This window comes from Quercus suber, unplaced genomic scaffold, assembly GCF_002906115.3.
Source record: "Quercus suber isolate HL8 unplaced genomic scaffold, Cork oak 2.0 scaffold_164, whole genome shotgun sequence".
Taxonomy (NCBI): domain Eukaryota; kingdom Viridiplantae; phylum Streptophyta; class Magnoliopsida; order Fagales; family Fagaceae; genus Quercus; species Quercus suber.
In genome coordinates, this window is record NW_027069625.1 from 701,378 (window position 1) to 714,769 (window position 13,392).

The 13,392-nt window shown below is 32.8% G+C and overlaps 2 protein-coding genes across 4 annotated transcripts; one reads left to right on the top strand and one right to left on the bottom strand.

The window, feature by feature from the left end:
• Positions 1 to 2,022: 2,022 nt before the first annotated feature.
• On the bottom strand, positions 2,023 to 2,940 carry LOC112032145 (bifunctional dTDP-4-dehydrorhamnose 3,5-epimerase/dTDP-4-dehydrorhamnose reductase). The gene is made up of 2 exons (XM_024064903.1): positions 2,485 to 2,940; positions 2,023 to 2,118 (listed from the first exon to the last, which is right to left on the bottom strand). The coding sequence occupies exons 1-2, from the start codon at positions 2,938 to 2,940 to the stop codon at positions 2,023 to 2,025; spliced, it is 552 nt and encodes a 183-aa protein (XP_023920671.1).
• Positions 2,941 to 6,210: 3,270 nt separating this feature from the next.
• On the top strand, positions 6,211 to 11,565 carry LOC112032121 (uncharacterized). 3 transcript variants are annotated; one of them, XM_065777788.1, is made up of 6 exons: positions 6,211 to 6,378; positions 7,125 to 7,296; positions 7,680 to 8,375; positions 9,059 to 9,506; positions 9,635 to 9,716; positions 11,159 to 11,565. In XM_065777788.1, the coding sequence occupies exons 1-6, from the start codon at positions 6,349 to 6,351 to the stop codon at positions 11,363 to 11,365; spliced, it is 1,635 nt and encodes a 544-aa protein (XP_065633860.1). In that variant the 5' UTR covers positions 6,211 to 6,348; the 3' UTR covers positions 11,366 to 11,565. The 3 variants fall into 3 exon arrangements, with proteins under 3 accessions (XP_065633860.1, XP_023920638.1, XP_065633861.1); XM_024064870.2 differs by lacking the exon at positions 11,159 to 11,565 and adding an exon at positions 9,969 to 10,375; XM_065777789.1 differs by lacking the exon at positions 11,159 to 11,565 and having other exon boundaries at positions 9,059 to 9,501; positions 9,635 to 9,666.
• The last annotated feature ends 1,827 nt before the right edge of the window (positions 11,566 to 13,392 follow it).

The window sequence follows — 13,392 nt, forward strand, 5'->3', positions numbered from 1 at the left end:
TATTCGTCCTGATTTTTCCACTGTTCAGAATGAGTACACTACAAATCAAACGATTGAATGCTCAAATTTCCTACCACGTACTGTTCAATCATAAACTTGGTCAATGTCAGCAATCAGCATACTGATTCCCGCCTTTTCTCAGTTTTACAATGATGTAATCTACTGAATCAAATACGTTGTTTTTCAAAATTTATTTGTGAAAGAATCAAGTACAGCTTTAAAGATGAAGTGAGACCGTTCTTCCATTTGTTTATTCATTGATTTTACGTAGTCAACCAAGCTAAATCACCATTTCAAATCCACTTCATTTAAAGGAAACTTGTGCGTATACAAGAATAATTATTATTTTTGTGTGTGTGTGTATAAAAGTTCAGTTCATTAAGATTTTGATTACTTAACAATTAATTAATCTTGCACAAATGATGTCACAGAAGCATAAAAAAACATTAGTTTCTGGTAGTAAATATCGAATCCAATAGTAGTTTATTAAATCTATAAGGTGATAAACTAAAATCTACCAGAAAAAGAAATTGACAAAATATATTTTATTGATAATAATTTCTAAAAAAACGTTTACAAACTTCGAGACCTATTTAAGGGCTCCGTAAAACTTGACAAACAGGAAAATATATTTTAAAATAAGTTCTAATTAATACATAACCATAATAAGAACTAAATTTGTCCTAAAAAAATTAAAAACACCTAAAAACAATGAAATAAATACCCTAAACTTAAAATAATTAAAATTACATAAAAATACCAAAAATAACAAATTTGAAGATTGTGTCCTACGTCAACAAACCTAAGTTTTCTTGGTATGTTTATGAACCCTAAACCAAGTTATACAAAACCTAAAATATTATAGGAACCAAACTCTTGGTTCCCGTTGATTTGAGGAAGTTACAAACCAAACTTAGATAATTCAGTCTTAAACTCAAGTTCAACTTGAACTCAACAATGATAAATAAAAATTGAAGAGTTTGAAATGCAAAGTATCAAAAAGAGTTGAGCTCATGGGAGCCACCAAAATTGTTGTTTTGATGAAAATATGATTTATCTTATATATCTTCATCAATATTGGTAAAATAGGGCAAAAATTATGAATTAAGTTTGCAGCTTTCTTGAGCGCTAAGTTATATTCAAGTTTAATTCATCGACATCATTGTTGAGTACAAGTTGAACTTGTGTTAATTTAAAACTGAAATTTCAAATTTTATTATGATTTTTAAGTTCCTATTATTTTAGGTTTTGTGACTTTTGTCTAACTTGGTTTAGCGTTCATAAACGTATCAAGAAAACTAAGCTTTGTTCAAGCTAAATTAGACTTGAAATGCTCCTAAAAAAAACAACTAATTTTAAAAAATAAACACAATTTTGACATTAATTTCAAATTATCGACATATAGATTTTTATTTTTATTTTTTTTAGAATCTCTAGAGTCAAGGCTATAAATTCTCTCCATTTTGGATGAACTCGTCATAGCCACAAAAGTGATCACATTATCTTCATTGTCTTTATTAAAGGATTATCCAAATTTTCTTATATGACAAGTCCATTCAGTTAATTAAAGACCTCGGCTTAATCATGTGTAGGGCCTCCCTCTATATAAGTAAATGCCTTGTAATCTCATTTCCTATTCTCATGAAGGCTTTACATTTCGCCACAATTTAGGATTCTAGTACCTTTAACGTGCCTTTTACATGATTCCCCATCAAACTCTGTTTAAAGCAAATTCATCCATTCATGCAAACTTGCTTCGATAGATCACACTCACACATGCCCTTGGCCCAAAGAAAGTGCTTCTTTCTTACTAGCTTTTTGGGTTTTGTTTTTTTGTTTTTTTTTTCCTAACATAATTTAAGGGTCTCTATTGCCCGGCTTAATAATTCTGTCTGGATTTGCAAGAAACTCTCTAAACCGAGATGAAAAACCTTCGAAGTAAAGACTTTATCTTACAAACTTGTAATGAGAGTTTGTGTCACAATCAGAAAAAGATCATTGATGCCAGTGGATCAAATTGATTTAAGAAAGCAGGTAAAGCCCAATCAGGGAGTATTCTAAGTACTGAGGAGTATCGAGGATGAGTAATGTGCCAAGTACATGAGCAAGTACTAAAAACTAGCATTCAAATCAGTCAATGTATAATAATAAAAGAGAAAAACCACTTTTAGCCCCTACATTTTCAAACAATTCTCATTTTAGTCCCTACATTTTATTTTTACCGTTTTTAATCCCTATTTTGAAAAACGCTTCCCGTTTTGGTCCTTACCATTACAGTAGAAACGGAAAAAGCTGATGTGGCAAACGGCAGGAATAAATAATACTAAATTAATATCCGCATGGCATAAATTAATAATAAAAAAGGCCACGTCAGCATTTAAATTTTAAAAAAAATAGTTTATTAATTTTAACTAAATAAAAAAAATTAAAAACTAACCACCAAATAATAATTAAAATTAAAAAAAAAAAATTTAAACCCAGTACCATGGCCTTGGTCTTGGAATAAAACGATCCGATGAAATTAGGGGTGTCCTCCTCCTTGTACCCGATACCGAATCCAAGTGGATGATCCGAATCATACTTAAAGATACATCTAGTGGTGTAGTTGATCAAGACAATACCCTTATCTCTGCACATGCCAGCCAAAGTGAGTGTTCTAGCAACGTTGGTTTGAATGGTCTCGACTTTGTGGGACTCGCACCAGTTGACGTTGGGGCGGCCCATGACACCGGCAGCATTGAACACGTGGCTTGGCTTGGTGGCTGCGATGTTGGCTTCAAGTGACGAGCGATTCTCGAGGCGACCAGAGCCGTAGACAAAGTCGATGCCTTTAGCTTGGTAAAGCTTGCCCAGTAAACTGCTGATCCAACCGGTGCGACCATAGATCAAGAATTTGTATGGTTGGTCGGTTGCTGAATCTCCATTTGCTAGAAAAACCATCTGATATAGATAGAGATGATGATATTATGTAAAAAATGTGAGAATGTGAGAGATTTGGATCCGGTGGGAGTAATTATCCAATGGCCGATCGTGAGGAAGGTTTTGCTCTTCGTGAATGGAGGGGTGAGCATTTCAGTCCTTTTGATTTTTGATTTATTTATTTATTTTTGTGAGACTTGAATTATTTTTAGTTTTTAATTCTGTTTTTAATTTTTTTATTTAGTTAAAATTAATATTTTTTTATTTTTTTATTTAGTTAAAATTAATAATTTTTTTTTTAATTTAAATGCTGACTTGGCATTTTTTTTATTATTAATTTATGCCACATGGATATTAATTTAGTATTATTTATTCCTGCCATTTGCCACGTCAACTTTTTCCGTTTCTAATGTAACGACAGGGACCAAAACGGAAAGCGTTTTTCAGGATAGGGGCTAAAAACAGTAAAAATAAAATGTAGGGGCTAAAATGAGAATTGTCTAAAAATGTAGCAAGTACTAAAAACTAGCATTCAAATCATTCAATGTATAATAATATAAAAGGTAAATTTTGCACATTCAACTCAAAAAATTACTCATAGCAGTTTATGTAAACCCATGTAAGAAGTAAAAATAAAATAGATAATATGATGTGAAATGTTTTGAAAAATAAATTAGAGCAACAAATTTTGTATGAGCTAATGTGAATGTCCTTAGAAGATTTGAAAAAAAAAAATATTTTGGCAACTAAAGAATTTTTAAAAAGAAAACTAGGGTTTGCAAAAGAAGGAAAAATTAGAGCATTTACATAAGCTCGTGCAAAACTTCATATCTATTTTAGCACAAAAACCTACATTTTCTATTTCACATAACCACTTTCAAAAATTTTTACATGAAATTATTTATTTTACACTTTATTTCATTAAAATTTCTCTCTTTATCAAATTTTTATTTCTCTCTCAAATTATCTCTCTTTCTCTCTTTGTATACATGAGTAAAGAAAGTATTAAAAAATATATTTACATGTGAACAATAATCATACATATATTTATATGGTTACTGTATCAACAATGTAAATTTACACAAATTTAGCTTAATTGCCATTGGTAATTTTTAAGGTTGGTCATGCAAAATCTTCTCCTTATTATGCTATTATACATTTACTGATGTGAGTGTTCTTAAAAAATAGTTTTACATTAAAACAAATAAAGTCTAAAATACAATTTATTTTCACTATCACCAATAATGTACAATTTTTAGAAACTTGTTTTTTTAATATGATTATAATTTTACCTATTTTAATTTTTAATCAAAGCAGTCCACTAAAATCAAGTTATTCGAAATGGAACCTCTATATATATATATACGAATAAAGTTTTTCTCCAAACTAATTTGGAAAGAAACCCTACAAACTCATCATATATCTTTATATTGAATGTGAATTTTGAAAATCTAACCGTTAGATTTCATGTTCTTATTACATCCTTAATGCTTACAAAATTTCAAAAAAATCAAAAATCAATTGCTATGTCATCAAATAAATATTATAACATCAAGTTTTTGTAATCTAAAGTTTTATATAAAAAATAGGTTAATAGATCAAATAGTAAATAACATCCGATTTGAATGAAATTTGATATGCAAGTTAAGAACAAAAGGAGCATGAAATTTAACGATTAGATTTTCAAAATTCACACCCAAAAAAGAAATATATGAAAAGTTTGAATAGTTTCTCTCCAAATTAGTTTGGAGAGAAACTTTGTTATATATATATATATATATATTTTTTTTTTTGAATGTAAAAGAGGTAGTAATAAATTATTCAAAATGGGCGGCATAAAATTAAGCCTATTTAAGTTGAGGTCAGTCCACGAGAGAAAGTAAGACTTACTCAAAGTACCAGATGACAAAATCTAGCGACGAAATTTGACTAAAAATCAAATATAGAAAACAAGAAATGTGATTTTCATGGAGAATATTTTGCCACTGCAATAATGAGAAACTTATATAGTTCAAACTTCAAACACCTTCATATTAGGTGGGGGACTACTTACCCAAAAGAAAAAAAGGGTTGGGTGGGGACTGGTAAAAAGCAAATAGTTAAATAATATCCTCATTTTTTTTTTTTTTTTTTTGCTGAGAAATAATAATATCCTCATTAATAGTGAAAGCAAAGTAATATGTGATAATTAAAGGAAATATAAGACTACCTCAACAAAAGAAGAAGAAAAAAAAAAAAGAAATATAAGACTACTCATTTGATTAACTTGATTGATTGATTAGTCTAGTCTTATCACACATTAATGATTTAATTTAATTTAATTTTTATTTTTATTTTTAGTATTTTATATGGTGGAGAATGGAGATGCAATTTTTGTGATGGTTTGATTACGATGACCCATTTACTGTGATCAGTTACCATACAGAGGAAAGTAAAATTCTACTTTCATCATTGCCACCGTTGAGCACACCGTTCTAATCATTTCCACGTTTTCCTTTGTCTTCTTTCCAAAAGCAAAAACACGTTTATGCCCATAAAAATAAAAATAAAAATAAAATATTAACAAATGCTTTATAAGAAAAAATAAAATATTTTAATAATTATTTTTATTTTTTATAAAAATAGTGTTAAAATTTTTTTAAAATAAATTTTTAATTATTATTTTAAAGAAACCCATTAATATGAGCTTTAATAATAATAATAATAATACATTTGGCAAAAATTAAAGACCTATTTGATATGTGTGTTTAAAAAATAATTTTTAATTTTTTTAAAAATATGTGTCAATAAAAAAATGTAAAAATACATCTAATAAAATAAAAAAATAAAAAAAATATATAAAATTTTAAATACACACACTAAACCTGCCGTAAACGTTTTTGAATAGTAACAATTATACGAGTGTGTCATATTCACGTTGAAAAATCAAAGCTCCGATGACAGACATAAATTATTCATTATTGTCACACCCGATTAGTCCACACAAAAACACCGAAAACACGAAAAACACAAGGAGTTTAAAAACTCGGCAATTCCTCGGATGGTTGGGTTCTTTGGGTGGGGAATGAAGTAAGAATAACACGCCGACCACTAGTTTTTAAAGGTCGGCGAGTAGTTCCAAATCTAGTACCCCCAATAAGATCTTGCCACGTCACATGGAACACACCAAGGTGGACCCAGATGCTGACGTGGCGAGATCGCAGTAGGGGGTACAGAAAGTTCTACGCTGAAGATGAGGCCCACTGGATCAAACACACAAGCCTTTGTCAGTGAAGACTACAAAAACAGTCAAAAAAAGAAAACACAGACACACAGACTGGAAACAAAGTAGCAAACGTTGTCTTCACCACCCCACTCTCTCTGCAAGAAAATCTCTTTCTTCTTGCATTTGCTAAATTCGAGAGAGAGAGAGTGAGAGAGAGAGATCTAATGGAGTACGAGAGGATACACAAAGTTCAGGTTCGGCTTGTTCTTGCAACTCTACTCTGAAAGAAAATATCAAACACCCATGTGTTATTTTTCTGTCCTTTTGAAATTCTGAACTTCTTTTTTCATGTTAAAAGTGCTTTTGTTCTTGTGGGTTGTGAAAAAGTAGTGTTTTTTTCTTTTTCTTTTCTCTTTCTTTCTCGTTGTTCTGTAGACTGTAATGGGGTGTGGAATGGAAATGGTTGAATGTGGGCATTAAACGTGACAGAATTGCACTTGATTTAGTCCTCAAAAGGTTTTGAACAATGTGAGAATTATATTTGGTTTATATTTTTTATTAGTTTAGAGTGTCTGTGTGTATGGATGGCAGAATTTTCTCAATGATGACTTCGTGGAATTTGGTTATGTACGGTTGAATTCTACATAAATTTGGCCTTTTTTTTTTGTGAATGACATAGTTTATCTTGTCATGATTATTCTTATATATTTTTTTTTTATGCAAACTGGATGGTTGTGAATCCTGAGATGATATATATATTATATATTAATTTTTTTTAACTGATTTTTGCTTTTATATTTGGTTGGCAAACTATTACTCTGCTTTACCACAGAAGTTAAGTCTCAAGAATACAAATTTGGTATTTGAAATGGACAGAAATGAAATGACTTAAGATGGTTTAAGTAATTATTGGGTTTGCTTTGTTAAAAGTTTTGGCTTTGGAACTTTCTAAATGAGCTGTAGATTGACAGGTTATAGTGTTTTGGTTTCTTAATTGCAGACTGGTATAATTTCTCCAAGTAAACTGAGGATGAAGCTCATAGGGCCTCACCATCTTAGAAAGAAGGATGGATCAAACAGTAACTCTTCCAGAACTTCTCCTTCCAAGCTTGAGGATCATGATTTTGTGAACAGCTTGCTAGCCTCCAAAAGTGGAGATTTTGATGAAGAAGGTCAGAAACTTTCATAATCTTTCCTCTCTTTTTTTCCCAGTCAATAAACCAGATATAGAGGCCTTTGTGTAATGGCAAGTGCCTTCAACCTAAGCTGATATGTGGTAGGATCGATTTTAGGAATCAGCCTTTGCAAAAACAATTGAGGGTAAGGCTGCTTGCCAATCACTTCTCCCAGACCCCATAGAACTGGGAGCTTTGTGCATTTGGTTCAAGTTAATAAGCCAGATATACTATGTTTTGCATTAGAACACTGACAACAAATTAACTCGGGTTGGTTTAGTAGTGGTTAATTGTTGATTATGGATAGGTTTTGTAGCAATGAATGAAACATGTGTATCGAACTTTTGTACTGACTTAGATTTGCATATGTGCCTTTCCAGTTACATCTGCCAACTTAGAAGTTCTTTCCATAAAGTTATCAAGTGAGGCAGTCTTGAGCTCCACACAAGGTGACCAGACTTGTTGTCAGCCAAAAGAGTCATTGCCAAGGGAAAACGGTGACGTTGGTCGTGTTAAAGTGCAGCAGTATCCAAAGTGTGAAAATGGTAATTTTAGCGCAGTGCACCCTGTGAGAAACATAATAGATGATGAAAATCTTGATTATGATAGCAATGCTAGTTCTTCTAGTTTTGAGTTTCATAAAGGGGAGAGATCAGTACACAATCCCATTACAAGATCATTTTCAAGACAAATGCCATCCAAGTGGAATGATGCAGAGAAATGGATAATGAATAGGCAAAATGTGCAAGCCCATTATTCTAAAAAGAATTGCTTACAAAACCAACAAAATAGGTTGCCAGTGTCAAATATGGTAAGGATTGCTCCAGAGTCTGCTAATTATGATCACAAGTTAACAGTTAGCAAAACAGCAGACACAAAGAGGGTTGATTTCTGTCAACCTGCGTCACAGATGGGGCTCGATAAGTTCTCTTTTGTTCCCTCAGGGAGTCACTCCATTTCAGGTCAAGCATATGGGGGGAATGCAGTAACTGATCCATGTCCTCAGAACGTGGATTTGAAGGAAATTGGTCACAGTGATTTACCCTTCACAAAAAGTTCAACAGGAGATACGACAGGTATGTACAATCCTTCATTGTGTTTATGTTAAATGATAGGTTCAGAATTTAGAAACTGATCAAGATGCTGATATGCTTTTGACAAATGCCATGCAAAAGCATTTCTATTCTATGAATGGATTTGCTCTTAGTATATGGCTATATGCAGGACAGAGCTACATCTCTGCACTAAAATCATACACTGATCATTGATCATTTTCATGTGTGCAAAACAATTGGGTTGGTCATACTTTATGTAACGTTCAAACAGCTAAATGATTATTAATATGAAAAAGGCTACAAATGATTTTGATTGGCAAAAAGCTTAGCAATCTAGGTCTGTTGCAAACAATGCAAACAATTATGGCAATGAGGACCAGCCATGTAGGGTTGATCTGGTCTTATTGATATGGTGGTTCAATAGTAGGCCCTATTTATTGATCCTAAATTAGATATCAGACTTCAAAGTAGTGATAATATATGTATATATATGTGCACTCCCTTGCTTCCTCTCTTCACCCTTCACATTCTTTTATCCCTAGTTGACATATATGGATGAGTTAAATAATGTTGTCCATTCCTCAATTTTATGGTTATAGACTATCGATAAATGTCTTTACAGTAAAATGGAAATGACTTCATTGATCCCTGGCAATTATTTATTAGTGTGCAAAATTTGATGATGCCTTGATCTAATTATGCAGGAATTCCTGCTATAAGATCAGTCTCAATGAGAGACATGGGAACAGAAATGACCCCTGCCACAAGTCAAGAGCCTTCAAGGACGGCTACTCCAGTTGGGGCAACAACACCACTTCGCAGCCCAACTTCCTCGATTCCATCTACTCCCCGAGGAGGTGCACCTGCTCCAACACCTAAGGAGCACAGCACTGATGAGCAATCACAGAATCCAACAGAAAGAACCAAAAAAGAATTGTCAGAAGAAGAATTGAAGCTCAAAACAAGGAGAGAAATTGTAGCCCTGGGTGTCCAACTAGGTAAGATGAACATTGCTGCATGGGCAAGTAAGGATGAGCAAGAAAAGAAAAGGCCTTATAATGAAAGTATTGATATGGAGGAGCTTGAGCGTATTGAAAATGAGAAACGTGCAGCTGCATGGGAAGATGCTGAAAAATCTAAACATATGGCAAGGTTTCTTCTACAGCCCCAAATACCTTTCAATAGAAAAACATTTTTTTTTTTTTTAAGATTTCTGCTGTATGCTTATCTCAATGCTTTCTACCATCATAATCTGATAAGAGGATGTTAAATTTGCTCAGATATAAGCGTGAGGAAATCAAAATCCAGGCATGGGAAAGTCAGCAGAGGGCAAAACTAGAAGCAGAGATGCGAAGAATAGAGGTCTTTAATTTTTTGAGTGTAGTAGAATTTGTGGTGTTGTCAAACATAAGACAGATTTGATCCATTCGTTGCTTATATTTCATCATTACAAAACCCCATAAGACACCCTTGACAGATAGAATTCTAGACTCTCCACCATAGAGAGGATGGCAGTACCAATCAACTGCATGTGCCATGTTATTCGTCGTTCACTTGGAATAATAATCTTTCTACATGCTTGTTAGACTCTGAATACAATTTGGCATTTTTCAGGCTCAAGTTGAACAATTGAGAGTCCAAGCTCGAGCGAAGATGGTGAAGAAGATTGCAATGACAAGGCAAAGATCAGAAGAAAAACGTGCTGCAGCTGAAGCCAGAAGAAACCGTGATGCAGAAAGGACTGCAGCCCAAACAGAATATATTCGTCAAACCGGGCAAATGCCATCTACACATTACATCTGTTGTGGTTGGCTGTCATAAACAATAAATTACAGATAAAAGGAAAGGCTTCATATGGTAGCTTTTGCCGAAGTAGCCTTCCTATTGTAGTCTGTTTGGAAATGAATTCTTGACCTGGAGAGTGTTGTCCTGCTTGTTTATCAATCCTTGTAACTAAGCAACCTCAGTGTTTAAGTTGTTACATGAAGGAAATATGCAATTTATGCATTAAATTTGGTCAATTGCTCATAGTTATTTTATGTTAGCAGCTCTTAAATTCAACAAGCAACCAAGGAAAAAAAAAATCACAAATAGCAAACCAAGTAGAAAATTTGTTGAAGGCTAACATAAATGCCCTTTGATTAAAGAAGGTGGTGAAGATCGAGGAATGCAACTACTTTGACAATCATATTTTACTATCACTCCCATACCACAATATGATGGTTAGATTATTAAATGACAAAGGGCTCTGCTGCAGTGCTGCTGCTCTTGCATCTCATGATGAATTAAGGTGTGGTAGTCAGAGGTCAGTCAAACGTATGGTGCTTGCAGGGTCAAGAATTTGAATATTCCAGAAATTGGTACAGGGTATTCATCTTCAAATCAGCATCCAAAGAAGAAACATCCAATTTAAAATAATGGAACGCCAATTTACTTTTCAAATATTATAAGCATGTACAACTACTCTGCTGTTGTCATATTCATACTATGCCCATGACTTTCACGCCAAGAACCACCCTTTTTATATCTACTCAAAGGTAATCTAAAAAGTCAAAGATGCACTAAGACATGAATTTAAAAACTGCTTGTATTAGCCATGCACAAACTTGTTCTCTAAACAGAATAAAACCAAAAGAGATGCAACTAAAGGATACAATTTTTTTTTTTTTTTATTATATCTAATTTGATGGTTACAACAATAGGAGAGAGAGAGAACTGCATGTGCCATGTTATTCGTCGTTCACTTGGAATAATAATCTTTCTACATGCTTGTTAGACTCTGAATACAATTTGGCATTTTTCAGGCTCAAGTTGAACAATTGAGAGTCCAAGCTCAAGCGAAGATGGTGAAGAAGATTGCAATGAAAAGGCAAAGATCAGAAGAAAAACGTGCTGCAGCTGAAGCCAGAAGAAACCGTGATGCAGAAAGGACTGCAGCCCAAACAGAATATATTCGTCAAACCGGGCAAATGCCATCTACACATTACATCTGTTGTGGTTGGCTGTCATAAACAATAAATTACAGATAAAAGGAAAGGCTTCATATGGTAGCTTTTGCCGAAGTAGCCTTCCTATTGTAGTCTGTTTGGAAATGAATTCTTGACCTGGAGAGTGTTGTCCTGCTTGTTTATCAATCCTTGTAACTAAGCAACCTCAGTGTTTAAGTTGTTACATGAAGGAAGTTTGCAATTTATGCATTAAATTTGGTCAATTGCTCATAGTTATTTTATGTTAGCAGCTCTTAAATTCAACAAGCAACCAAGGAAAAAAAAATCACAAATAGCAAACCAAGTAGAAAATTTGTTGAAGACTAACATAAATGCCCTTTGATTAAAGAAGGTGGTGAAGATCGAGGAATGCAACTAGTTTGACAATCATATTTTACTATCACTCCAATACCACAATATGATGGTTAGATTATTAAATGACAAAGGGCTCTGCTGCTGCTCTTGCATCTCATGATGAATTAAGGTGTGGTTGTCAGAGGTCAGTCAAACGTATGGTGCTTGCAGGGTCAAGAATTTGAATATTCCAGAAATTGGTACAGGGTATTCATCTTCAAATCAGCATCCAAAGAAGAAACATCCAATTTAAAATAATGGAACACCAATTTACTTTTCAAATATTATAAGCATGTACAACAACTCTGCTGTTGTCATATTCATACTATGCCCATGACTTTCACGCCAAGAACCACCCTTTTTCTATCTACTCAAAGGTAATCTAAAAAGTCAAAGATGCACTAAGACATGAATTTAAAAACTGCTTATATTAGCCATGCACAAACTTGTTCTCTAAACAGAATAAAACCAAAAGAGCTGCAACTAAAGGATACAATTTTTTTTTTTTTTATTATATCTAATTTGATGGTTACAACAATAGGAGAGAGAGAGAGAGGATTCGAACACCGATTCTTCTTATAAAGAGTAGGTAATATCACTGAATTACAAGATTCTTGATTAACGGCTACAGTGGCACTCCACCTTTAAGCCAGTTTCTAATAAAAATGTTGAACACCTTGACTTGAAAATCACAAGAATCTGAGTTCAACAAAAACAAGAGTAATACTACATCTACAACAATTTCACAATAAATCCTATGTAGTAAGCAGTTACTATTTAATTTTGAGCCCAACACTGACATCACATTTAAACCTGCCAATAACAGCTTATCGTATAAGATTTGTTGCAAAAATTTTGTGGACGTAGCATTATTCCAAAAATAATTTTGGCCCCTAAACGTAATCCTTAACCCCTTAAACCCAAAAAAAAAAAAAAAGTTTAATAACAACAATAAAAATTAGCCAAAAAAATCCAAATAAAAGCAACTTATCGTATAAAATTTGTTGTGAAAATGTTGTGGATGCAGTATTATTCCAAAAATATTTTTGGCCCCTTAACCCCCCACCCCCCGCGAAGAAAAAAAAAAAACAAACAAACAATAAAAATTAGCCCCAAAAAAAAAAAAAAAAAAAAAAAAAAAAAGACTAAACCAAACAACAAGTGAACAAATTATTCAACAAAAAGCCTATTCGAAAACAAAAATAAATAAAAATCCTTAATCTATTCAAATTTGTAACTCATTCAACACATTTCATAAAAATAATCTATAATTTCATTTTTCATTTTCATTAAAAAAAAATACCAAGAAAAATATTGTAATTGTGAATCCTCTCTAGTGACCACCTTAAAGAAAATTCCTAGAGTGGCCACCAACAACTACATATACAATGCTGTTTTGGGTCCTTAATGAAGCAGCCAAAACGAAAAGAAAGCAAAGGAACGAAGAGGCTTGACATTTCTTTTCTGTGGTCTTACCAAAAAACAAATATACCAGGCATAAAAACTTCTAATTCTTACACCATGTAGACTTGTAGTAATATCTTAACTAATGTGTTTTCAGCAAGCCTACTGTGAGATTATACATGTCCTTGGATGCAATTTTGCCTGGACTTGCTAAATCGTATGATAATTAAATCTAGTACACTTGCTGAACAGCCCTAGATTTAATGATTACCGCGGTTAATCAAATCACTAGA